Below are 26,625 nucleotides of genomic sequence, written 5' to 3'. Positions count from 1 at the left end.
TTACATCGCTTGAGTACATCTGCCGCAATAAAGTCAGATTAAACAAGACGCTTAGAGAAATATGTCTCATATTCATGCCAGACTTATAATTATATTTTAAAGCTCATGCCAGTACAAGTGAAATACTACTAAGCAAACATAACTCACTCGGAAGGGATGCAAAATAAACCTCTCAATTTTCTAAAAGGACAGTACAAAAACTAATTGAAGAGCAGCAATGTATTACAAGTACATCCTCTTCTAGCTGTCATCATGGCGGTGGAGGGATGATGACCTGCGTTTGATTTGTAGTGACATGACGTTGGCACCTTGCAGTCTCTTACTGCAGCGGTTCCTAACCCTGATCATCTGGAGCCGCCGTCGGGCATGTTTTAGGTGTCTGCTGCAGGAGGTCATAAAATGATTTAAATCAGGTGTGCAGGAATAGAGACTCATCTAAAATATGCAGGCCAGGGGGCCTGATGACCAGGTTGGGGGACAAGTGGTCTCTACAGTGCAATAAAGTATTCTGCTTGGTTGACTAAGCAAGAATCACTCAATAACACTTATACAAGCTGAGTAATTAGACCTGTTATGCATAGTGCAAACGATACAGGAGATATCATAGACCAAAAAAAGCAACCAACAAATTTACTTCTTAATACAAAAGGCACTTCTGGACTTCCATACAAATCAGAGGTGGGCCACAAGATTTCTGGCCAGTGGAAACTGAGGGATTAGTCTTGTAATAGAAAAGGAAAATTAGTCAAGAACAAAAGGTAACAGAAAGCAAATTCATAAAAAGTAAAAGTTGATTACAAGATCATTACTAGGCACTATTTTTTCTTTCTTTTTTTTTAATTAGGACATCGTAAAACAGGACTTAATGTTTGTTGTTTTCTCTGTAGAGTCAGTGATTGTGCAACATGATTTGCTGAAACAAAGTGGAACACATTTTGACCAATTTCACCACAGCCTACTTGTAAATATCATTCGCCAAATGACTAACATATCACTTCTTTTCGTTTGTGAGGCTCTTGCTCCTCATCTTCTAATTTCAAGCTGAGACAGAAGCTGCCCTCGCCGTGGGACGGAGTTTCAATGGAGACATCAGTCCTACGCCCCAAACTCTGGTAGGTGACCAGTCGCCCAGGTGAACATCTCTTAATATTTCTGCTGATGCTCATTAACCCAAAATGACACACAATGCTGCACAAAATGCACATGCACACATTTCTTTGGCTATGGCTTTCTTCCTAGCATTTGCCCACCACGTCCATCTGACCCAGTAACCCAGTTTATAAAGACATTGTGAGGGTGGGAAAGGAAATGGACAGTGGCTCACTTCACAGGAACCACAAAGCCCCCAGGCGGATGTTGAGGCCTGTTGAGCCATGAAACATTGATCACATCAATGCGATGACATGACATGAAATATGTTGCTGGCATTCGGCTGGAAACTCGATAAAAATGTTTTTACATGAAACCAATACATGTCTTGGAAATCGGCTGCTTTTGAACCAAGCAGCATTTGAGAGCTTTTAAGGTTAAAGTTGCATTTACAGCTAAAAGGCCGTCTTAATTACATTAGGATGTCGTGTTACTTGTTGTTATGTTTGTCTTGTGAACCAGGATTCTACCAAGGTTTAGGAAATAATCAGAATTGGCTTAAAGTCATTGTTTCTCTGACAACAAGAAAAATACGCAGTAACATCAGACTTAACTTGGAGCTTTACGAGCACAGAGGGAACAGAAAATTCTAAGTAGTTATTTAAACCAAATGCAGAAGCCACCTGTGTGGGGAAACACAAAGACTCGTCCTCCGGTCAATCGGGAATAGTCTAAACGGTTACACCTTTGACAAAAGCACATAAACCTTTTCTTAAAGCAAACGGAGACAGCATCCCCCTCCAAAGACTGGATATCCAAGGGCATATCCTGTCTCTTTAACCCTTTCATGCACAGTGGTCACTACAGTGCACGGCTGTCTAAAAGCCATTTTCTTGTGGTTCTTGTGGATTTTTATGTTATAAATGCACACAGGGGCTGAAGTGGACACTAATGCATCATATAATACACCATCAACTACTGGCCATCAGCTGCAAATACAAGAAATTATTTTTGTTAAATCCAATATGGCCGACTGATCCGGTCCCTCCTCCTACTGTAGACGACTTTGGCAGGTAAAAAAAATATTGTGGCATCAGATAACCCCTATAGAACAATACTACTGATGTATTTTTCAAATAACAACTTTGTATTTGGAGAAAATTACAATTGATCACCTAAATAAAATAAAATAAAAAACTATATATTTTTTACAAAAAATTTTTTTCCTACCTTTCTTTTATGCCTTTAGAAAATAAAAAAAATGGAAAAAAATCCTGACACAAAGGATCATAATCCATGCATGAAAGTGTTAAGTCCTCCAAATAGAAAAGAAACCAAACAGGATGGTTTTAGCCCACCTGACACATCCAGATGTAGCCTAAACATGGTGGTTAGTTTATTTGATCAAACAAGACACCTTCAAACCACAACAAGGCATCAATAGATATTATTATATGTGTCTTTCCACTTTTACACCACAATTTCTCCTTGATTAGACAGAAGGGCATTTTGTTCTTTTCTTTGAACACCATAAAAGTTGTCTCATATCAGAAAACAATATTTTGATGTTCCTGCTTTTGAAAACTTGCCATAAGCCAGTTAAGTAGCTTGTGATAGATTGCATCCATGTTGTTTTTGTCCCAGATAGGACCGGTGAATTAGAATAGATTTACTTGGTTCTGCTTCTGGCTGAGACCTTCCACTCTTTTGTAGAGTCACAAAAACGTTGAAAATATAATGCAAATAATGGACAAGATGACCATTATTTGTCATCAGTAACTGTGACAAATAATGCAATTAAAATGTCTTGTTCAATAGATGCCAATTTATAACATCTGAAGTGACATGAAACAATTGGGGGACCGTATGAACGCCGATGCTGTTGTGTTCAGTCTGTGAACAACGGTAGCAAACACGCCAGAGGAAATTCAGGTTTTTCTCTTCGGCCAGCTGAGGCTGGCACCAAGTAAATACCGTAGCGTTTCTTGCAGCAGCTTCTAACGACGTCACTGCTTCCAACTGCAGGACCAGCAATTTCACGGGACCTGCTTTTTCCAGCCTAAATGTGTGGAGAGGCTTCTAGATAAGGTGCCTGGCACAGCGTCAGGAAGAGAAAAAGGTCGCGCAAAACCACAAGGAAGGTTGGCCCAGCTGAGAGAGGGTGAGGGGGGCAGGTAGTGAGAAACAGCAGGTTTCTCCATTCCTCAAGGCGAGTTCTTAATGACTTCCAGACATCTGCTTTTGGAGTCTCGCATGTCTAGACCGCAGCTACACTTTCTATGCAAGTCAACATGCCGATTTGGTCAAAAACATACACACACGCATGGTGCCGTTTGAAAGCATTTATACCTCTCAGAGCTTTCTGAATTTTCAAAATGTTTTACTGAGATTTCATGTTTCAGAACATTACAAAAAAAAGCTCATGATTGAAAAGAAAACTGATGAATGTTTTTTTGTTTTGTTTTGTCATCAGTTGTATTCACAGCCCCTTTTCCATAAATAACCCAGTGAACCCAATTACCTTCTGAACTTACTTAATTAGTAAATTCCAGGTGTTGTGTGAAGGTCACTCTGCTTGTTGGAGAACATCAGTGAACAAACAGCAGCACAAAGACCAACGAACACAGCAGGCAGGTCAGCGATAACGTGGTGGAGAAGTTAAAAGCAGGATCAACTTATAAAACAATATCAACAACTTTTGGCTTTGCACAGAGAAATGTAGGATGGAAAGTAGTCAGGAAGTCCAAGGTAACTCTGAAGGAGCTGCGGCTCAATAATCTGTTGGCAAGACAGCGATTAATAGCGCTAACTCATGGCAAGAAGCCATGCAGAGGTCATGGCAAACATGGATGGATGGGAGCGGCTTCAACCGGCCAGAGTCGTCTCCGTGTCGATTTGATTGACGGCAGGCTGCGTTCGCTGATATGCCTGTGATTTGCGTCACTGCATTAGCAATGGCCGGACCTTGCAAACTTTGAACAACAACATCCAAACCGCCGCGCTGGACCGGTGGACGTGTTGTCTGCTATCGGACAGCAGCTCAGAGTGGAGGAGCGTAATCATGAGCTACACCAGGAGCACATGTGTCAGCTGTTAGGGCAGAATGACCGTGATTTCACAGCCCTGCAAGCAGAGAAACACGGGCATGCAGTGTGGAAGCGAGAAACAATAGAGCTGTGATTAATGTTCTGTCAGAGCTACAGTTTTGTACCAACACCAGTTTGGCGTGAGGTTTTTTATTCTTTGTCTGGGTTTTTCTTTTCAGTAAAGTTAATCCGTGGAAATAATCATAAACCTTTTGGCTGTGTTGCCTGAATCTAAAGTTTGCCCATGTTTAAAAAAAATTAATATTAATAAAGTTTCAAAATATTGATAAGATTTTGTAGATATATCAAGCTAATCAGCTCATCTGAATTATTTTCTTCATGTCTGGGGTGGCAATGAATTTCTTCTGGGTTTATTTGAGTTCATCATGTCAAATAACGATCCTGCCAACGATCCTGCCTATGTGTACGCCCAGTGAGGAACACACTGCACTGGCTAGAACCGAACCGGACATTAACCGGCCACAGTGACACTTAGTGACTGTCAAAGTGGCTTAACTTCGCCCCAGACTGTTTCATATGTTGGGTCAATGGCTGCATCCGCTGTGGATCAGAAGTCGACTCTAAAATCACATTTAACACGGAAAGGCAAACCTGGTAAATGTCCTAATTTATTTGGCACAATAGATCCAAACAAGAACAGGAGCCATCAATCTTAGTGTTACCACACAAGTATTTTCATCTAAAGAAATCAGACACAATAACAGCTTTGACCAACTTATTTGATGTGTATTGATGATTTTGGTAATGGCACTCATCTAAATGATGTAATGTTTGTTTCTGGTTTTCTCAATAGTTGACTGTATGGTGTTTTCTATGACTTTGTATTTTTGTGTTTGAACTGCCATGTTTCTGAAATGTGATATACAAATAGATTAATTGTGCCCATGTGTAAACATTGCCTATGGAAGGCTCAGTCACTCAAAAAGATTGCATTCCTTGCAAAAAATAAAATAAAATTTAAGAACAAATTCAGCTGAAAAATGTGTTTTTGTTTTTGTTTTTTGTTTTGTTTTTGCTGCACTCTCTTCATGGTAAGAAAAATGTACTGCCTGACCGTGACTTTCCAGAGGCCGGCCACCCAAGCCGGGGTCTCTGTCTTGAAAATGGAATCGGATCCACCTTCACAATGCTGGCAATCACCGATAATTAGAATTTCTCCTTTATATTTTACCAAAAATGTAACTAAAAAACTAATTTAGCGTGTAAAACACTGTGTGATTATAAATTTCAGTGATTAATCTCTGTTGTTGAGGACTTACAAACATCAGGATCCTCATCTGATCCGTCTGGGCAGTCCTTCTCGCGATCACAGCGCCAACCCTTGGAGATGCACGTCACTCCATCCTTACACACAAACTGCTTCGGGCTGCAACTCCTGGGGGCTGAAAAGACAAACAGATGTGATGAAATTAATCACTTGTACAAAAATCATCTCACTGATCCTGAGATCTTGTTAGGAGTCAATAGTCATTTTCATTTGCCCTGATAAGGTTTAGGAAGGGTGCCTACTGTTGGACAGAATAGGAAAAGGATAAATGTGGAAACAATTTATTTATTTATTGTTTTTCTTTTTTTGTAAAATTGTTGCATATACATATTCAGATCCGGTTTCCCCGGGAGCTAGCTGCAAGCGCCATGGCCGGTTGTCCAGTTCAGGCTTCTGTGATGAGAAATCCTACCCACTCTGCCCACAGTCAGATGCCACACAAAACAAATCAATTCAAGGCTTTCTCAGAAAAGCACAAGAGCGTTTAAACAAAACACACTGACCAAGCCAAGCGCCGACTTCCACTGAGCGATAACTTTGTGTTACCCAACACCGTTAAGAAAAGAAAAGTTGGTTTGACTCACAGTAGTCTACAGTGTACGCTTATTTAAACCTGGCTATTGATAGCAAGTCCAACGTTTGCTCTGATGACCACAGGCACCGACTTTTCATAACCCTCCTTACAAGGTCTGAACCACATGAGGTTTTTGGATGTCCCAACAAACCACTGTTGTTTTTTGTTGGGGGGTTTTTCAGTGAAAAAGTATCGAGAGGGAAGGCTGGAGCTTCCCTGGGCCTTTCAGTGGAGAAAATCCCAGAAGTTGTGAGGGCAGAACAAAGGCTTAACCTTTTTTTCTCTCCACATCTAAATCGCTCATTCATGTGTTTGAGAGACATGAATGGGAGATTTAGCAGAAACATTGCTATTTGCTCAGTATGAATGGACAAATACATTTCAAAAGTTGAGTTAGATTTTAAGTTAAACTGCCTACTAAACAAGTGTACTTTATCTAACAATAAGACAGTAACACAACTCGGATAACGAGGAGAAGAAAGCCCAGTCCAACCACGTCTTCAGTGCTTTAAATATGGAACCTGCTAAAACCAGTCGCCCATGAACCTACGTTTTAGACAATGACATAGGTAATGAAGTCTAACTATTCATATTTCTCCATACTCTTTTTTTCTCATTTTCCATACTCCATCAGGTCCTGAAAAACCACTAAAATCCCAGATTCTTTTCAGCCATGGTGTATCTGTCAACAAAATCTTAGAATTGTGATTTCGGAAAAATTTCAGGTGTAAATTCAGAGATGCTGACTGGAAATGACGGCATTACCTGAGCACAGATGTGAACTGCTGGCCTAGACGGGACAGTTTGGGATAGAAGAGGTTTAGATGATGGGATGAAGTGGGATAAACAGGATGACAGCATTTACATGTGCAGCTACAGCCTCCAACTCCAGCACTAAGAGGGATCATTAAATGGGCTCAACCCAAATACCATAAATTCAATCTGGCATATTACTGCTCCGATCCTCCATCTATCCTCATCTCCCCACCACTTTGAACTGAGCGCTCGCACGAGAGACGAGAGGGGTGTCTTTTTTTCCTCTCTCTCTCGCAAGTCAGAAGGTTTTGAATTATTCATGATGTGCAACCAGGCCTGTGTTGAAGCCTTTGCTCATCATCTTTGCTCTTTGGTGCATGCTTGTTTGTTTGTTTACGAGGCATCATCACCAGCTGCAGCAGGCGGCGATATGCGAAGAGAGCCGTTTATTCAGACATGAGTCGACTTGACGTGCGGTTAACTTTGCGTTTACGGTAATGGCTGTGGGAGGAGCTGGCTCGGTTCACAGGCCGCTGCTGACAGAAACACGGCAGGGAGGAGAAGAAGAAGTAGGTCAAGAGGTTAGTTAGTTGGACGTGAAGTCTCACAGGGAAAGTCAAGGAAATGCAGAAAGAGGCCGAGGTCTGACTAGCTGTGCTTGGTGTTCAGGTTATCTAAATATGTCTTTGCTTCTAACTGGTAAAAATATACAAAATACCAAAACGGCCTGGCCTTCTTCAGTTTTTGCAAACTGATTAATCCCTCAACAGAAAATAAAAATGCCAAAAACTAATATTTCTAAAATTAAAGTCAAACTTTGCAATTAAAAGAAAGTTTATCTCAATAAAGAAGCTTTCTGCAACTTTCACAAAGTTACATTTATATATCTTTGGGACCAATATTTAATTTTAAATGAATAGAAGGATTTAAGCACCATAGTACTTGGGTCTTGAGCCACAGCCGCACCCACTTTTGGAGTGAAGTCAAACTTGTAGATTTAATGAGAGTCATTGCAAGCCAACAAGTGTGTTTTACGAGTTTTAGGTGTTTGGATGACATGGGAGTCGAGGGAAAACAACAATATGCAGCTGCTTCTGACGGCCAATTTTAAACATCATAGAGAGAAACAACTGACACAGGAAGACAAAAAGCAAGAGTGGCTGGCGCTGTTGTTCCCTTCGTCTAAACCGTTTTTATATAACTGTGCAAATAAGTAACTAGCAGCTACGTCAGCTGAGTTATTCAAGCATATAAAACTCAGTGAACATATTTGGTTGAGGCTTTATTACACTGATGAGTCAAGAGGTTGCACGGACACCCCCATCGAACCACAGTGTCTATTTTCTCCAGAAGGAGGCGCAGCAAGCAGTTTGCAGGAGAGGAAAGTGACACAAAGCTGAATCAGTTGTACTAAAAAAAAAAAAACCTAGCATGAGTGAGTTAGGCGCATTTATAGCTTTACAGCCGTGTCAATTTAAGCGGACATTTTGGTGTTTGATCCCAGTGTAGTTGACTTTGACACCTTCCTGCAGCACACAGGTAGCTGCCTCAAGGTCGACTACAAGATGTATGCTACATCTGTAGAAACCTACTACGAAGTAGCTCACCCCCATCAGTGTGTGAATGTAGTGTGAAGCACAATGGACTAGATCTATTCCGGCCATTTACCATTGTGTCACTAAATAAACCACTTTAGTGGAAACTGGCTTATTTTATTTATTTCAAGAGTGAAAAAAAAAATTATGAAAAAAGCAATCACTTAATGTAATGCACCGACTTTAGATAGCTAGAGGGAAATTTAATACTTAGTGTGGGGAAATTTGAAATCATTCAAGACTTTTTAAGGCCCAGCAGAAACCCTAAGTAAATTAAAACTGTCTTGTTTCTAGTGACACACAATCATTACATTTCTTTTTTCTTAGTGCTGCAATGTTGTAGTTTAGTTGCAATGAATTAGGTTGATAAATAATCCCCAAAATGCTTTAATCCAATGTTTAAAGAAAGAAAATCTATTTTCTGCAGCTGTTAGTTTAATCTGTGGTTTGACTAGTCAGATTTTATGAAGTACAGTAGATTAGGATTTTTCTGATAACCTCCTACTGATGGATTCAAACTGTAGACGATTAGTAGATTATAGAAATTAACGTCAGGTATGGATTTATGCATACACAAAGAAAATGGCAGACCGGGACGGACCTTACAGTACCTGAAAAAGTTGCATACAAACAGAGAAAAGCTGTATAAAGACTAAACTGTGAAGGACTACAATGATCATTTCTTTTGTACCAGAAAAAAATACATTTTTCTCTTTGTAGCACATGTTTTATATTGATTTCCAAAGAATCATGTTCCAGGTCAGTCTTCAGTGGATATAACCGTAAACTGAATTAATGATGTTACGCAAAAGTAACAGGGAGTTTAAATGCTTGACGTTTTAAGATGCCAGAGCACAGAAAGGGACTGACTGCTGATAACCAATCAACAGAACTCCTCTCTCATAGTTATATAAAAAAAAATCTAACTTTTCTCTTACAAAACACGATCAGGAAAGAAAGATTGTAACTAGGTGAGTAGGACATAAGTTAAAAACACTCAGTGGACAAAAGGAAAGAGATCACAGAAAATGGTTTATGAAGTGCAAGTCAAATAGTCTCACAGCCACAGTTGGCCTGACTTTCTGTGAATCCTCTGAGTGAGGCTAGAATATTGAGAAGGGATGGTGGAATGTCACACATGCTATCAATAAGCCGCCTGTGACTTTTCTTTTTTTTTTTTTTCTTTTTTTACCAAAGTGGAGTCTGTGTGAAATCTGGACCAGATTTCAAATCCAGTGTCTTTTTGCACCCGCCTGCTCAGGCTCCAGGATGAGCTCGGTCTGTTTGTGAGGAAGAGTCCTCTCCTAAGGCAAACACAGGCCTCACCCGCAGCCCATGCACCATTTCCTCCAACACCCACAGAGGAGCTATAAATAAGTTGTAGGTCTGCCTTCAGAGATCAACCGGGCCACAACAAAGCTTCCTGCAGACACCGAAACCAGTGTTTCATTACACACCAGTCAGCAGAGTGTGAGAGGATACCAAACATAAAGCACACCACTGAACTTCAGGTCAGAAGGTGCATCTGATCCCACGTTTTTGCACTGAGATCCATAGATCCGTCTGGGTTTGTGACAGGACAGGGATGAGCAGCGTACTGTAAAAACAGGAACTTCCCTTAAACTTTTGCAAATTTTGTCCCGTCATAACCACAAACTTCCATGAGTTTTGCTGGGATTTTGTGTGACAGATCAACACAACAGACCTGAGAGGATTAGGATGTATGGTTTTCTAAGTGCTTAATTAAAAATCTAAAAAGAGCCACGTCATTTGTTTTCATCCCTCATGAGTTGTTAAATTGTCTGTCTGCAGCAAATCATTTAGCGTGCAGCTCTACCAGCTTTGGACATTTGGAGATTTGCCCCTCGTTCTTTGCAAAAAGCAGCTCTGGAGAAAAAATGAAGGGCCCACTGCACTGAACCCCTTTGAAAACTTCCTGGTTTCTCCACCAAACACTGATTTCTGAACTCTTCCGGAGTTCAAACATTAGTTTTGTTGTTTCTAAATGAACAGAAACTTTTTTTTTGTTTTTTTTTTGCATTATTTGACGTCTGAAAGCATTGCATGTTTTTCATTATTTTTCAATTCTTCATTTTCTCCAAATAAATAATACATTTTTGCCTGGAAGTTCAGAAATGCTGTCAGTATTTCATAAAATAAGAGAACAATGTTCATTTTACTCAAACATATATCTATAATAAATATAACTGATCATTTTAAGTGCTCTCTTAATTTTTTCCAGAGCTGTATTTCAAGTTTTGCCACAGGTTCCAAATCAAAGTAAGGTCTGGGCTTTGACTGGACCATTGTGACATTTTGTTGTAGCTCTGGTTGTATGCTTAGGTTCTCTTAGAACCTCTGCCTCATAATCTAATGTCTTTTGCAGCTTCTAACAAATCTGCCAGGATTCCCACGCAACCATCTTACCATCAACTGACCAGCTTTCCCCTCTCTCTGCTCAAAAGAGTATCCCCACAGCATTATGCTGCCACTGATTAATAACATCATTCTGCCTTAAAGATCTTAAAACTATTTTTGTGTTCCTCTCTGTGATGCTGCTTTCTCACTAATATTCTCTTAACAACCTCCAAGGCCTTCACATATGGATTTATGCGAGACTATAACACACATACTAGAGTAATAAGTGGTACCACACTAAAGGAGGCCAAACACAAAAGCATGCCACACTTTTCAGAGTGTGATTTGGGGGAGAAAAAATATATATATATTTGTGCTATACATTAAATCTCATTCAAATATGTTTGAGTTTGTGGCTGCAGCATTTGAAAATGTCCAGGGGATGTGAATACTTCGATAAATCGCAGTATGTCTTATGGAGAAGAAGAAAACAGCTCTAGCTTTGCTCAAATAGCCAAGTACTTGCACAATCCTTAAAAAAAACACATTCTTTGCATCCAAACTGACTGAGCATGCTCAGACTACATCTGCTCTGATTTAAAATGGTTGATTGTTTTTTTTTTTACTAGCTGAATATAGCGAGTATTACAAAGCTGAAAACTGGCATAAAGCACAAGGTCTCGGCTGAAGTAAATGCATTGTGAAGTTTTTTTTTTTTTTTTAGGGCTACAAAGAATGTCGAAGAGCGTAATGGAAAAAAAAACAGTTTAGTCTACAGAAGATAGCGTGTACTCCTTCAAATAAAACATTTCAGCTGTTTCTCAGCGGAGAGGGAGCGGGGCAGGGCTGTAATCCCAAAATATTCTTATTCTAGTAGGCAGCATAATGTGTGTCACAGTAAAAATATACAAAGGAGGACTGTTTACATGACAGCAAAAATATGAGGTTGAAAATATGAAGCTTAAAGAAAAAAAAAAACTTGTAAATGTTGCAAAAGATCCAAATGGAGTCATGCGAGATAAACCGAGGTGGAAACCAAACAGAGCGGTCCGCTGGTTTACTGGTTGACCTATGGGCTGAGCTGAAGGGATCCTGCAAAAACTCCAAAAATGTGGGAAGAAGGAATTGGTATGTTTTGCTGTGGCCTGCCACCTCTTCATCCGCCTCCGGAGACGAGGCGCTTCAGGGTTGAGAAAGAAAGAAGGAAAAAGAAGGAGGAGGAAAAGAGGGAGGGGAAAAAACAGTTTTCCAACTTCTCGCAACCGTTCAAGTTACCAAGGAGAGAAAAAGATGACCCAGCTGTGCCTCCTGAAGCAAACTTTCCAGTAGAGTCTGTGAAAATCTGTCTTTAATGAGCAGATAGGGATAGAAGAAGAAAAATTCAGGCTGCCAATTAAATGCGGATTAACATCTCGAGTGAGACGTGGTAACATTTGCTGGTTAAACAGACGTCGGCTACGTTATCATTAAAATAACGACACGACGTTAAACTTTAGCCTCGCCTTTTCGTTGAGGCCGAAGTTCTCGCATGTTCGGTTCGAGCTGAAGGCTGTTTCAAAGTGTGTTTTCCATGAATCAATTTAAGACCCATTAAAGCGTCATTTCAGAGTGGTAATCGAGCATGTCAGCAATCTCGACTTGGCTGAGAGTCAGAGCACAGAGGGGAGGAGCCGTGACCTCTTTCACTTCCGCGTTAAATCTATAAGTCGGTGATGGAAGGGCGGGGGCGTAAGCAGGAACCCGCAAGGTGTGATGCACGATTATAAACTTAGTAAATTTGAAAAAAATAAATAAATAAAATCCCCCTGCTGTACCACCATCAGAGTACATGCTGAAAGCTGCAGCAGCAGCAATGACAATTAAGCCTTCTTAGTTCGCTACCAAGGGAAACATATTAAAGGAGATTATTTGACATTCTTTAGTGCTTTTCTTTTTTAGAAGACTGGGACAAATTTACAAGTCTCAATGCGACTTTGACCCCCATATAAGGAGGTTGTGCTTTCTGGAAATTTCTCTTGTTCCATGTTTAGAGAGAAGTGTATGTGCATGTAATACAGGAAGTCTACTCCTGTGAATATGACAGATTCTCAACATGACCCTGAAAACTGAAGTTTACTTTCATAATGAACTTTAGGGAAGGCTTCACCGTTTCAGATGTGAGTGAAAATTTGATCTTGCTAGCACACGTTGCGTCTCTTGAGTAGATGATTGAATTTTCCCAAAGGGCAGCATAATTAACCATGGCTGTTGTTAAGGGTCGGCTCAAAGGCTGTACTATAAACTTGATATTTAGTGGCTGCTGGCAGCCACTAAATATCAAGTCATTTCTGCTGCCAAACAGTAAATCGCAACATGCAGCATTGAGTGGAGATATTATACCATCTTCTCAGAAGTTATTGTTTTAGAACAATTGCCAAACAATGAAAAATAACCTTACATTACTCGACTGTATGCTTTGTCTGAAGATGTTAACTCAAGCTGTAATCACTGGGAACGGCAGTCTGCTCATTACGTGCAAAACCACTTTTCACTTGAGTTACAATTATACGCCTACTGAAAAGCATAAGAACGGATAACAATAGAAGAAGAATGGACAGAATGTGTTTTGCTTTATTAAACTGGTTAGTTTTTTGTTGTTTTTTTTTCCAGAAAAGTAATTTCACCCCTTTGACATTTCATACCACATCAGCTTTTTCTTTCCTTTTTTTTTAGCTTCAAAATCGAGCTGTCTGCTTCAGGACGTCTCATGCCGACCGCGGGTCAGTTCTTACCCGCCAGGAGGATGTTTCACTTTGACAACCGAACATTTAAAGTAATTATTTTTACATTTTCCTCACAGTGTACTGCGAGGAAATGAGATTATATTGCTCTAATAAATAACATCCAGCAGGAGGAAGTTAATCAGAGGTGTTTGTCAGTAGCTCTTTATAAATGATTCCAAAAATTATCAGACTTCCCCTTTGAGATACTCGTCAGGCTCTCGGCGAGATGCATGCAAATAAAACTCTCCTACATTTTAAATAAACAAGCCTACTCGGTTTTGTTGTTGTGATGTGTATGTAGGCTATTAAAGGTGGAGCAAATAGCCGCCTATTCTGTTCCCAGAAGCACAAAATACACACATAATAGGGGAAACCACACTGCCTACACACAGATATTTGCGTGTAGGAAAGCCTCCACATGAAGCAGGGACATAACGGTGCAGATTTCAGCATTGACTTTAATGTTTTGAATGTAGTATCCCCTTACCGTCTGTAATAAGCATTTAGCTTTGGCCACGTCTCAACAGAAGTGAGCATATTTCAACCACGGAATACGTTTGGCATTAGAGTAAGGCTCAGGTTTGGCTCAAGGCGAAGTTAAAGATTAGAGATCTAGAGTCCAGCTGAAAGAAAACAACATTTTATGACTGCTGAGGGGGGAGATGGTAAAGTTTTCTGTTCAGGTTGTGAAACGTTACTTCTCAATTTTGTACTTGACTGCATGTTTTGGCTCAGCCAATTATCTAATTTAATTAGGTAACAAACACACAATAAACTTACAGTGCATTGCTGTTATGTTATTAGAGTGTTTGATTTCATTAGCATTTAGACAAATTGTCATTTTCATTAAGATAGATTGAACCGTGTCTCCTTGTTTGCGCAGCATCAGACATCAGAGAGCAGCCGTTTTAGCGGAGGACTTAGTGGAAATGTGTTCTGGCTTATCGGTGGTTTCCTCACGGCACACATATGCGGAACGGGGGGGGCGTACTTATTATGAAATGCAAATGAGCTCTGATACGTGAATAAACCTTGTCAAACACAGAAATCAGGAGAAAGATGAACATTCATCTTAAATGTGACCCTTTTTGTTGTTGTTGTTGTTGTTCCACCCCCAATAAAGTTTCAGTTTCTGCATGGGTGATATTTGAAAATGTTACTAACTCAAGCTATACTCCTCCTTCAATAACTGTTGCACAAAAAGAAGAAATAAAAAATGTATTTCTGATTATTTGTCTTACACATTTTAGACAAGGACTAGTTGTATCAAGGCATGCAAGGTTTTTAATGTTAGTAAAATGCCACAGAACACACTGAAGACTCAAAGAGCAAACACATCACAGCCTTCCCCCTACATGGTGCTGTGCACTGGCAGTCAGCTGGCTGAAACAAGCCTACTAAGCAATGCGAGAAAAAGAAAATTTGAGCATCTAAGATTAGCTTAACACTCTCAGTATATTGTATTAATAGAACTGCAGTATAATTACTTGAAAACTGCAACCAAATTGTGTGGTTTATTTTTTCTACATATGTATGTATGTATCTATCAAAATAACAAAAAAAAAAAAATAGGTGAGGTAATATGTAATAATCAATTTGCGGATACTAAGATGCTGACTCGCCTCATCCTCCCTGACCATCACACAACTTCGTCTTATTTTTTCAAAAACTAGATATTTCAGATGGCTAAATGAGCTACATGCGTGGCAGCTGGAACATTTTAAGAAATTCAACCCTAGAAGCTGCTTTAATGAGCAGACGTTGATGAGTCTTTGATCATGGGAACTCGGCTGGCATGAATAGTGGCGTTTGGTCCTGCTTCATGAGGCAATCTTGAGGACGAAAATGTCTTGTGACACATGCTGTTCTGCTGCAATGGTTCACTAACCAATGCAGATCTTTGAAATCAGGTGCATAATGTCCGGCAGCTATGCAGGCCAACGGTTTCTGCAGACATTTGTAAAAGGCAGGCTGCGCAATAAATCCAATAGTGATTTCCCTTCTATTAAATACTGTCCTGTGAGCTGTTAATGGAATCATACCAAAGAGAAAATGATTGGATATCAAAACTCAGCCATTAACTTTCATTAACTACAGACCTTCATGCTTCATGCGTCATGCAGATTAGCTGAAGAAGAGTCCATGCAGAGCTTCATGGAACAGGTTTCCATGACCAAGCAGATGCAGCCAAGCCTTATATCACCAAGTGCAATGCAAAGCACTGGGCTCAGTTGAGACAACTTTTCTGGAGGGATAAAAACATGGCTCTGTCTGCTAATCCAAAGCATGAGCCAGAACTTGGTGGTTGCCAGGGGAACGTCACTTTTTCTGAACTGTTTAAAGTCTACATTTTGGTGCGGATAGTATTATAGTGTGCAGATGTTTTTCAGGAGGTTGGCTCAGCCCCTTAGCTCAAGTGAAAGAAGCTCTTAATACCTTAGCATATGAAAACATTTTGGGGACGAGTCCTTCGTGTCCCAGTATGACTGTACATCAGTGCATGCTGCAGGGTCCATTAAGACCCGGATCAGCGAGTTTGGTGCGGAAGAACTTGACTGGCCTGCTTAGAGTTCTGACTTCTTCCTGAGGCCAGGCTTTCTGATCCAACATCAGCGTCCCACTTCTCAAGTCCACTGCAAGAAAATTTGCAGAATAATCTCAAACTTCCCAAACCTTTCCCAGAAGTTGAAACTGTTATGGATGCAAAAGGTGGGGAAATATTATATTAAACCCTACGGATAAAAAAAATAGGTTGTCGCTCAAGTTTATATGTTTTCATTTTGATAGATTTCTGTTCAGGTTGTGAAACGTTACTTCACAACCTGAAGTGTGAAGTAATGTTTCACAAACTGAACATTACTTCACACATTTGCTGCAGAATTTCGTAAGCTAAATCTTTTAGCAATAACATTTATGATTTCACCTGCACTTAGTTTTAGCTTCTATCAGAAACACATTTACAGGATTTAAATATCTCACTGGTTCACTATAGATGTGGATTTTCATTCAGAGGCAAGTTGATTGACATGCAGCGCTACGTCTTTTGATTGCTTCAGCTTCCAGCATCATTAGATGTTTAGTTACACAGCAAGACTTATCTTGCAGATACATTACAAAACTTTCATTTTAACTGCATGTAGCAGATTTTGTAGGTCTGGGAATAATCCAGAAATTATCACCTGACTCTGCTGATCCCCTCACGTAACAGGAGCTTTAGCTACTCAGTTCATTGTTTTGGTTTTCTTTACAGCAGCAGAAAGTGGGTCACTCTCACTGTGCTTGCTGTGCCATTTTTCTAAACCTACAAGAATCTGCAGTCCACAACTCCCACTTTAAAGAAAAATGGTCAACTTTTTCCTGAGCACAAAAGTGAGTCGTAGCTTTAATCAAACTTTTTGTTGTTTATCATTTGGAAAAGCGTTGAACAGAAAAAAAGGGAACATAGACTACACCTGCTTGCTACTTGTCTGATTCCAAGCAGAAAAACAGAAACATTTGTCCACATCCCCAATTATTTGTGTGACAAGTGATCCAGTAAAAACCCTTAAACAGCTACGTTTGTCCTCCTAAGCTAACTATGCATAACTTAATAACTATATTCTTCCACAGCTAACTCTGAACAATCAGGCCTGGGCCAGTTTTGCAGGTGTCAAGGTCTACCAAGCCTTTAAAGAGGTCGTATCAAGTTGTTCCCATTATTATGGGTCCTACTGGGATACCAGAGAAAGTCAGAGAAAGTGCCAAGAGTTTTAATTCAGCTGTATGGAGAATGGTGTAACATAGGCTGCCTACGCCCCTGTGTAGGTGCTTCCTGCTAGTTCACTGAGTGGCAGAATGGTACAAAAAAAAAGTGTGTGTTTGGATACATTTCTAGTCACAAATAGACAGAGTCATGCATGGAAAACTGAATCATCTAAAGAAGCTGACTGCAGGCTAGCACGACCGACTACTCAGCTAGTAGCTTGGTAATAAAAAAATTATTAAAAAAAAGAACTGATCTATCACTTGGACAAAAACTCAAGCTATGATGTGTCAAACTAAAAACAGATCTCAGCATCTAAATCCCACTGGACGTAGGGAGTTGGTTGGGTGAACAAATTCCTGCCTAAGATCAGTAGCTGTTAGCGATCAGTAGCACTGCTGGCGGATGTTTAGTGTACTACGGAGCAGAAAGCTGATGTCATTGTTTCTCTCTACATCCAGTGGGTGGCGCAGGTTGCTGCAATCGATAGTAGCCACACAGGCACACCCACTAGAAGGAAACAAATGTACCCAGTACAAGACTTTCATTCCATTGGCTGAGAGGTTGCCAGGCGACTGTGCTAAAAGGTGTTACCAAAAGCAAGCAGAGAGTCCGAGCAGAGACTAAGTGTGAGCGCGAGGAGACGTTTTGAGTACAAGCGTTACAAGTTTTGAGAAGAAAGACACAAAGTCCTACTTTCAAAATAAAAACGTAAGCAAAAGTATTAAAAGTCTTGAGAACAAAAGACAAAAGACATGATTTCATGTCTGTTTTCAGACTGAAAATGTGTGCTCTTGGATTATGGCAGAAAAAAATCCCCCATATGTATATATCAAAAACAACAGAAATCTGACCTCACATATCTGACACGTTGAAATTGGCCTCTGTGTTTTTAAGAACATTTTACTCTTTCCAACACTCCACCTTCAGCACATCATCACAGCAATGCTTCTCCACTGATGCCCTTTACAATCATTCTTCTTGCATTGTAGTTTGCATGATAAGCTCAACAAATAAGTGGTTCCACCAGGTGTTTGCTAATTGCTGCTACCGCTAGTCTAGAGGAACTGTGTGGGCAAAGCATGAAGAAAATCCAAGGAGGAGTTTTTGGTAAATAGCGAGAAAGTTTTTTTAGTTATTCCTGAATGGCTTCCACAGGAGATTCCAGGATTTCTCAGACATGTGTAAGTGATGAGGGAATAATATAATAACATGATATAAATCTCAAAAAAGTCAATTTTGTATAATACCCTACCTTACTATAAAATTACTTAAGGTTTTGTCCAAATCCAGAGAGCGTGTCAAAACCATGATATCTTTCTTAAATGCCATGCTAGGAGAATCTTATGCCGTCCTCATAATCACTCGAGCATCATGTTGAGAAATTATTGAGGAGTTAAATAAATTATAAATGTGATTCATTAATATAAAATTATAATATCAGCTAGGTCTGGACCTGGGATAATCAACATAAAAGGCGATGGAAATACAATTAGACCAATGCCAATTTCTTCATTAAATCCAGACTTACCTATGTCAAATGTCTGTTTTCATGAAGCAAGACAAAGTTGAAGCCTTGAGTGATAAAACAAGACCTTGAGTTTCAATGTCTACATGGATTGAGGCTTTAAAAACAAAAACAAAGAGGAAACACTGAATCAATGCACATTCTGGAGCATATTGTGGGGTCCTGTGTTGTTGAAAAGCATTGTCGTGTTCAATCTAGTTGGGTGGTCTGAGACAAATCTATATTTGTTTTGCTCCACTACTCTTCTTGGTGCTTTAGCACTCTTCTCAGAAGAAATAGTGATTCAGTCCCAGTCTTTGCCTTGGCTCCTATCAGACCTAATTATGACTGTTTGGTGCTTACAAACACAGCAGCTAACGCTCAGTCTGACATTTAGCCAGGACCCCAAACTCTGTCAGGTAAACAGCTAAACAAACTCATTTCTCTGTTCCATTTTCTCCGTCTAATTATGAAACTTTTGTTAGTCTCTGTTTAGAAAGCTATATCTGTAATCTCCAAAATGCAGAATTAGGCCTTGCTCTGGATTCGACGTGATTCCAGGGTGTTACATGATTATTATTAAACCTTTTTGGTCGTCATGCAGGAAGGATTTCTGTCAGTTTATCCCAGGAATGCAAATAACAAAGGAATGAAGCAGATTTCCCAGGCAATGCTTTTGGCCTGCACGAGAACTGAAAGGCTTCTTGCAGAGATAGCTTTATGTATTTCGCAAACTGCATTCGCTGCTAAGCCTTATCGCCTTGCATGGCAGCTGTCAACAATAAACATCTAAAAGTTGTTGGTGTTTTCCGGTGCACCAACCAATTATTAGGAATTAAACACAGCAGCTTTCACAGGTGCATCACTATTAGAGTATAATCAAAAAGCTTATGTATTTGAGTAATTTGCTTAAAAAAAAAAAAAAAAGGGGGGCGAATAGAATATTGTTGCACTCAGAGAAAAGTTTCATATCTCCAAAAATTTTACTCTTTGGGACATTTGAAAAAATAACATAATTTTTCTTCAAAATTTGAATTCATATTGTTTGGTTAAAATTGCAAACTTACTCAATCAAGTATTAAGTGCAAATACTGTGACGTAGTTGCGGGCAATATGAGCCTCAAGACTTTATCAGGATAATTTTTGTGGTATGTATTGCGATAAATGATAGCTAAAAATTCATAGCAATTAACAGCAGATGCAGCTAACCAGCTCAGACCAGCTGCATCCAATCAAAACCATATAAACCAATTTAAACAACGCTCTTATCGAACGAGTGCTGAAGGAAAAATATATGTAAAATGGCAAAAGCAACAGTGCAGTTACAATGTCAGTTTGGGAGGGTTTGTGAACTTCCATAAACTAACAATAAATACAAATTCTTCTTTAGCTCTTTATGTTTTTTCCCCTCATAATAATTAAAAAAATACAATGACTGCCCATCCCTACCATAAATCGCATGGTTATACTGTTTTTATTGGTCTTATGTTTTAATTTTGACCTGGGTGTTCAGTTTTTAATAGCTGTAAGCCTTAATCATTTCTATTTAGAGAATTAAGTGCTTGAACTTCATCCCAATGAGGATTGAATCCATACAAGTTGTAGGTAAAAGGTCATATTTATACTGTTGTATCTCTTTACAACAGTTGAATGATCCTGAAAGGGATTAATAAAGAAATATCTAATCTCATCTTAAACCTGCTTTTCAATAACATTCTTCCTAGGTTCATTAATTCAACTCCTCTTCACCTGTTGCTCTTCTAAATGCTGTCTGTGTAGCAAAGCAAACGTCAGACAGATTAGCCTCCCCCCCTGCTCTCCTCCTGACTTCTAGATGCCAGTAAACATTAAAGTTACAAATATTTGCCCTCTTGGATGTCACTGTGTCAATATCACACCACAGACGGGCCAAATGTTTTCAACAAATGCTGCAGCGGAGAAGTCTGCAGGGGGTAGAAGAGAGCCGCTGCAGCACGAGAAGGAAGGACCCGGTGCCACTTGAAATAAAGAGGGTTTATTGCTTAAATGACCCCAATTTAGATAGATATCTCAAACAAACCTCTGCATTTTGGTCTCAAAGGAAGGAATTTACCACAATAGCTTTGAGAAGGGCAGAACTGTAACATTTGTAAGGGGCCACTGGTCTCTTTTTTTGTCATGACAGCACTCCCATAGAGCGAAGTGATGTGAATTATCTCATTAGGGATATTTTTTTTTTCTTTTTTTGCACTGGATGCCCAATTAGCAGTGAGCTCCCTGAACAAGTTCAGACTGTTCACAGAGGTCTCTTCTGGGGAACAAAGAGCGTTTTAGACCCAATTAAACTTTAGGGGTAGGTAGAACCCCCTTCTCATTTATAATGCCTGCAGCACAGGAACATAGAAACTAAAGGGAAAACCTTCAGAGCCAGTTTGAAGTAAAGCCTGAAGTCTAAAGGAAACTGTGCAAAAAGAAGCCAACTAGAAAGTCCTAGAAACAAGTGTCTTTCATTCAGGCTAACAGTGACGTACTGTCATTGTGACTGATAGGAAGTAAGGCAGCTTTTCTAATTGGGCTTTTCCTGGCCGATCCCACCGCAACAGCTTCTTTGATAACAGCAGCAGTTTTGAATCCAGTAGAAAATACGAATTACTCTAATTACAAACTTAGATTTATAAAAGTAACATTTTAATTTTGCCAATTTATTTTCCTTTGACTGGAGGTAATGCTGATGTTTCAGAGCGGCCCAGTCAAAGGCCTAACTTAAATCTGATAAAGCATCGGTGGCAGGAGCTACAGATTAGGGTAATGACAATGAGAGCTTCAAAACACTGGGAGCTCAGATTTTCTAGCAAAAACTGACACGTTTGTCCCGTCCTGTCTATGAATAATTTTGAGCTCAAATTAATGTGTTGATCCTGATAGGTCAGGAAATGTCTCTTTAATAACAGCTCTTCCTCTAAATATCCTGTCAGAGCAAGAATTTAAAGAAACACGACTGGAGAAGAGCCCCGGGTTCATTTTGCAACCACATTGAGAAGAACGGTAAGGAAGGCACGCTCTCAGGTTTGCAGCAGATTTCGACGGTGTGAGGTTATGCTACGACAATAAAGGATGATTTCATTTTAAGGTTGTTCACAAAAAGTGTGCCAAGAATTACACCGCAAAAGCGTCATCAATGTTCACAATAAATTATCTCACTACGCCCCTCTACATCCCAATGGGGCTTTAATCACTTCAGCTGCACAGCTCAAGGCTGCTTCATCAACTAAACCCAAAGCAAACCAACTCGGAGGGAGGAACGCTTCACTGAGACCGGAATTGTGAATCAAGGCAGGAGACTTTTTTTTTTTTTTGTAAGACAGGGCTCCTATACGCTGCATGTGGCTGCAGGCTCCAGGTAGATCATCAAGGTGGTATTTTGACCCCTAAGAGCCTCGAAGGACAGGACTGCTACCTGAACCAAAAGGCCAAAGAGCGTTTTCAGCTCAGTGGTTCTCACAAACAAGCAACTTGGGGTTTAAACTGGGTGAATCTTTAGATTGAGCACATCAACAGGAACAGCAGAAAGATATTCTTCAAAAGAGACTTCATGTTTTACCTGAAAGTGTGCATCTATCCCAACCAAGTAAGTTGTCAATTTTAAAAATCCAAAAGGATGACCACAGGCTTAGAAAAGAAGTTTTGGAGAATAAGGAAAGACCTAGAAAAATATGCATGGTTGTGTTTGTACAGGTGATATCTCCTCATGAGGTTGGCCATAAAACTACAGAAGACATGAAAAAGTGTTTATCCCACTACCAGTTCTCATTTTTTCCTTTGTAGGTTTTTTTTTCTTTTTTACTTGCCAGGTCATCGAAGAAATCTTAATATCAAGCAAGGTCATGATGCCAACAGTCAACAATAGTGTTGATGGTCTGTGGCTGTTTTACTGATTCCAGACCTAAAAGACTTAATGGAACCACAAGTTCTGCTCTACCAGAAAATCCTGAACAACAACATCTGACCACCACTTAATAACCTTAAGCTCAACCTCTCTAACATTATACAGCCAACAAGTAAGCCTACACCTAAATTGCTGGAATGAATGAAAGTTTTGGAGTGGTCTAGTCAAAGTCTAGACTTAGATCCAGATTGGAGTGCTGCAGCATGGCCTTTAACAGACCAATCCATGCCATGACTGTGAAATTCCTCCACAGTCATGGAGAAAAAACCCCATTTCCAGTTGATGACAGATGTTGCCACGAAGGGTGGAATAAAAAGATATTAGATTTAGGGGGCAGTAACTTTTCCTCATAAAAACAGGTTGGCTCTGATACCTATTTCCCTTCGATAAATTAAATTATCATCAAGCAAAAATAAGACATTTTGCAAGGCGGAAAATGCTTTCTTCATATTTCTGCATTTGCCTAAAACAGGAGGCTGCACTGAAGACTTGAACCCTGTGATTTAAATCCTAAACACATTTTTAACACCCCAACAATGAAGCCAGACTGGTAGAGCAGAAGTTTGCATCTAAAATGTCATTAAAAATTACACATGCCAATAAGTCTGGGTCTGGCCTTTACAGTAAGAACCCAGATATTGACACAATATTGAGTCACACTGGCACCTATTGATATGAATGCCTGTTGCTCGCTGTGCTCCAATGATTATGAAAGAGGAACTGACTGGAATGCTAACTTAGAATGACAATAGATGGGGCAGAAGCTGTGATGGGTCATGATTGTGTCTGAAGACAGCCCAGTGATGTTTTAGTGATGAGGCTGGTGGTGCATCAGCACAGACATGGAGCCCCCCACAAACTTAACATGCATTTCAGACCTCACTGCAGTTCAAATTCTACTTGTAAACATCCTTCACGCCAGGTCTGGCGGCCTGCGGTTTCGTTTTCATCTCTGAATATCAGAGTAAACGTCTGATTATGCCTCTCGTTTTAGCCAACGAAGCAAAGGACTGAGGTGGAAGCGTGAAGTCGCTGCGATATTCCCAAACAAAAGGCGGCTTTAATTGTCTCCTCCACCGACTTCCCTTCCTTCCAGGGTGCTGTCTACTCTCACTGCATGCAGACAACATAAAGGACCAGCAGCGTGCGCACACTCCGTCATTCTCTCCCAGCATCTCAATCGGGACCCCCGGGTTGTGTCTGGATCAGTTCCGCTTACCGTCGACAGCCCTGGACGGAGCGACCACCTCCAAACTGTGCAGGAATCCCAGGAAAAGCAGCCCTGCCGCCAGCACGTTGGCCGCGATGCGCAACATTGTATCCTATCTGCGATGGAGCCTGCACATCAATCGCCCCTCGGTTCCTGTCAGGCTGTGGAGGCTGCACACTAAAGGCGACGACGTGTAGAACCGAGCCCGGGGGGCAGAAGATGCTCCTCAGCCGGAGGTGTGCGCAGTCTCTGCTGCTGTCTGCCCACTCAGAGGCTGATCTTTGTTTTTTTTTTTGTTTGTTTGTTTTTTGGAGAATCTCAATGCGAGGAGCTGAGGCTTCTCCCAGCCCGCTTCTGAGGGGTGAAGATTAGGGGGTCCGTGGGTTCATGGAGAGTCCCTGCCACAAAGGCTAGCAAGCTGAGCTGAGCATCAGGCTAATAACCCCCGGTCTGCAGTCTCGATGATGATGATGATGATGAAGAAGAAGAAGAAGCAGAAGAAGAAGAAGAAGAAAAGAAAGCAGCAGCAGGGCTGGCGCCTGTGATCAGGCAGTTTGTCCGTCTTTTGTTCTCCCTGCGCCGGTGAAGGAGCCACAGGGGGCGGGGGCGCATAAAGACGCGGATCAAATGCTCCTCTCCTCCCCACCACCTCTGCTGCCGCTGGCCGCAGATTGAGCCTCTAACCCGGAGCTCAGTCAGTCTGAGTCTGACGTCGGAACATCAGCTGGCCCTCCTTCTCCTCCTCCTCCTCTTCCTCCTCCTTCTTCCATGTCCCTCATTCACCTCCTCTAAAATCACACTGGCATATAAATTTACTGGCTTCAGACTGATGAATTTCAAACCCCATCTGACCCACATACTTCTTTTTTTTCTTTTTTTTTTTTTTAAAGACAAACAAACATATTTTTAATGTTTTTTACAACTTAAAAAAAACAAACTTCAGCCCCTTTTATTGTTAAATCACAAAATAAAATCCAGTGTAAACGTTTGGTTTCAGAGGTCACTTAATGAAGCAAACAGAGCGCAAACTGAGCACACAGCTGTTCCTCAGAGTGTTGGAGAACATTAGTGAGCAAACAGCATCATGAAGAACAAGAAACACAACAGACATGTTGGGGATGAAGTTATGGAAATCAAGCAGGTTTGAAAACCCACAACATTGTTCGATTCATCATTCCAAAATAAAGAGAAACCGACTGAGACATAGCTGTCTATCCAAGCTGATATTTTGGGCAAAGAGAGCTTTAGAGGAACTGCAGAAATCCACGGCTCAGGTGGGAGAATCTGGCCTTTTTGGAAAATATAAGTACTGCAAGGAAATCATAAGAAGTTCTATTTGCAGTTTGTCTATTTGCAGTTAGTCTGCAAATAGACAAACTGCAAATAGTTTGTCTATTTGGCCTGCAAGAGACAATGCAAATATGTGGAAAACGGGCGAGCTAATGCTGCATTTCACCCTGAACGCACCCTCCCTATGGTGAAACATGGTGGTGGAAGTGTCATGCTGTGGGGATGACAAGAGGAAAACCGATGTTAACAGTCCCTTTCCATTAAATCTGATCTTCAGCTTCTGAAAAGTGAGACAAAATATCAGTCAAAATTAGTGGAGGCATGCTACAAAAACAAGTTTTTTTGGAGGATGTGCCTCTATAAAGTGTTGAGTTGAATGCAACTGCACACCACACTATTTTATTTGTAAAGAATTTTGTCATTGGCCCTACTGATACCTCACAAGCACGTGGAAACAGCAATTTCTGCTATGTTGGGTTCATTTCAGGAAATCTAAATTGTAACTATAACTTAAAAATAAATGTTTAAAAAAAGAGAGACAGCATTCCCCTCATTATACATTCTCTCAGATCTCAGATCCCGAATTACAGAGTAGACTTCTGATCTGCAGCTCCCTTCGCCCTGAAGGTGTTTGCCTATAGGTGCTTCCCTTTCAAGTTGTGTTGCTGCTAACTAGCTGGCCTCAGGCCATCCCCTCTGCTGCTCCCCACACTTGGAGCTGGGCCAAGCCACTGTTGTGGTTGTCCTTGATGCCATTAGATTTAGCTGCTTCCCCGGTTCTTAGAAAGAGTATACCATCGAGGAACGCAGCCGGCAGGGATAGTCGCTGTGCAGCCAGTTTGATGTATAAGGTAAAGCACGGTGTACATCTGCTGCAGGTTCTGGCTGGAGAAGGTAGTGAATCATCAGGTGAAAGTCTTTGCATTTGGCTGACAAGGATTTAGTTTTCCTCATGTGTGAGTATGATATTTATTCAAGAATCACATAGAGTAGACATCAAATATTTATCTTAAATTGGTACCAGTATGCTGACACCTTTTTGCAATTCATGGCACTTTCTTGTGGAGTTTTCCTTTACAAATAAGAGAAAACCTTTACTGTTCATATACAGATTAAGCTATAAAATAGCTCTCCAAGGACGTCCTTTCTGGTTGGCTGGTTACCAGCATGTGAGCTTTTAAAGGAAACCTCTTAATTATGTTAGCTATTAATAAGAAACGTTGAAAGAAATGGTACAGAGAACAGTCATGCTTACACATCCAGGGTCTGCATGCGTGGTATAGAATTTGTTACTTTTCACATAGAAGGCAGTCTGCAGAAGAGGTTCAGTCTGTAGATGATTTTCAGTCTGCAGAAGAGGTTCAGTCTGTAGATGATGTTCAGTCTGCAGAAGAGGTTCAGTCTGTAGATGATGTTCAGTCTGCAGAAGAGGTTCAGTCTGTA

General features: G+C 40.5%; 1 protein-coding gene across 8 annotated transcripts in view; it reads right to left on the bottom strand.

Moving 5' to 3' along the window:
• LOC103147623 (low-density lipoprotein receptor-related protein 1-like) overlaps nt 1–24,413 on the bottom strand; it is a 108,092-nt gene extending 83,679 nt beyond the window's left edge. For all 8 annotated transcript variants that reach the window (XM_016678637.1, XM_016678633.1, XM_016678635.1 and 5 more), the window contains exons 1-2: nt 23,902–24,413; nt 5,456–5,578 (exon numbers count right to left, since the gene is read on the bottom strand). In XM_016678637.1, the coding sequence (XP_016534123.1) occupies nt 5,456–5,578; nt 23,902–23,998 (220 nt within the window). In that variant the 5' untranslated portion in view covers nt 23,999–24,413. The remainder of the gene's footprint in view (nt 1–5,455; nt 5,579–23,901) is intronic.
• Between the last annotated feature and the right edge of the window lie 2,212 nt (nt 24,414–26,625).

Source organism: Poecilia formosa, unplaced genomic scaffold (assembly GCF_000485575.1).
Source record: "Poecilia formosa unplaced genomic scaffold, Poecilia_formosa-5.1.2 Scaffold186, whole genome shotgun sequence".
NCBI classification, from domain to species: Eukaryota; Metazoa; Chordata; class Actinopteri; order Cyprinodontiformes; family Poeciliidae; genus Poecilia; species Poecilia formosa.
Note: the sequence above shows the minus strand (reverse complement) of the source record. Positions and strands in the feature narration are given on the sequence as shown.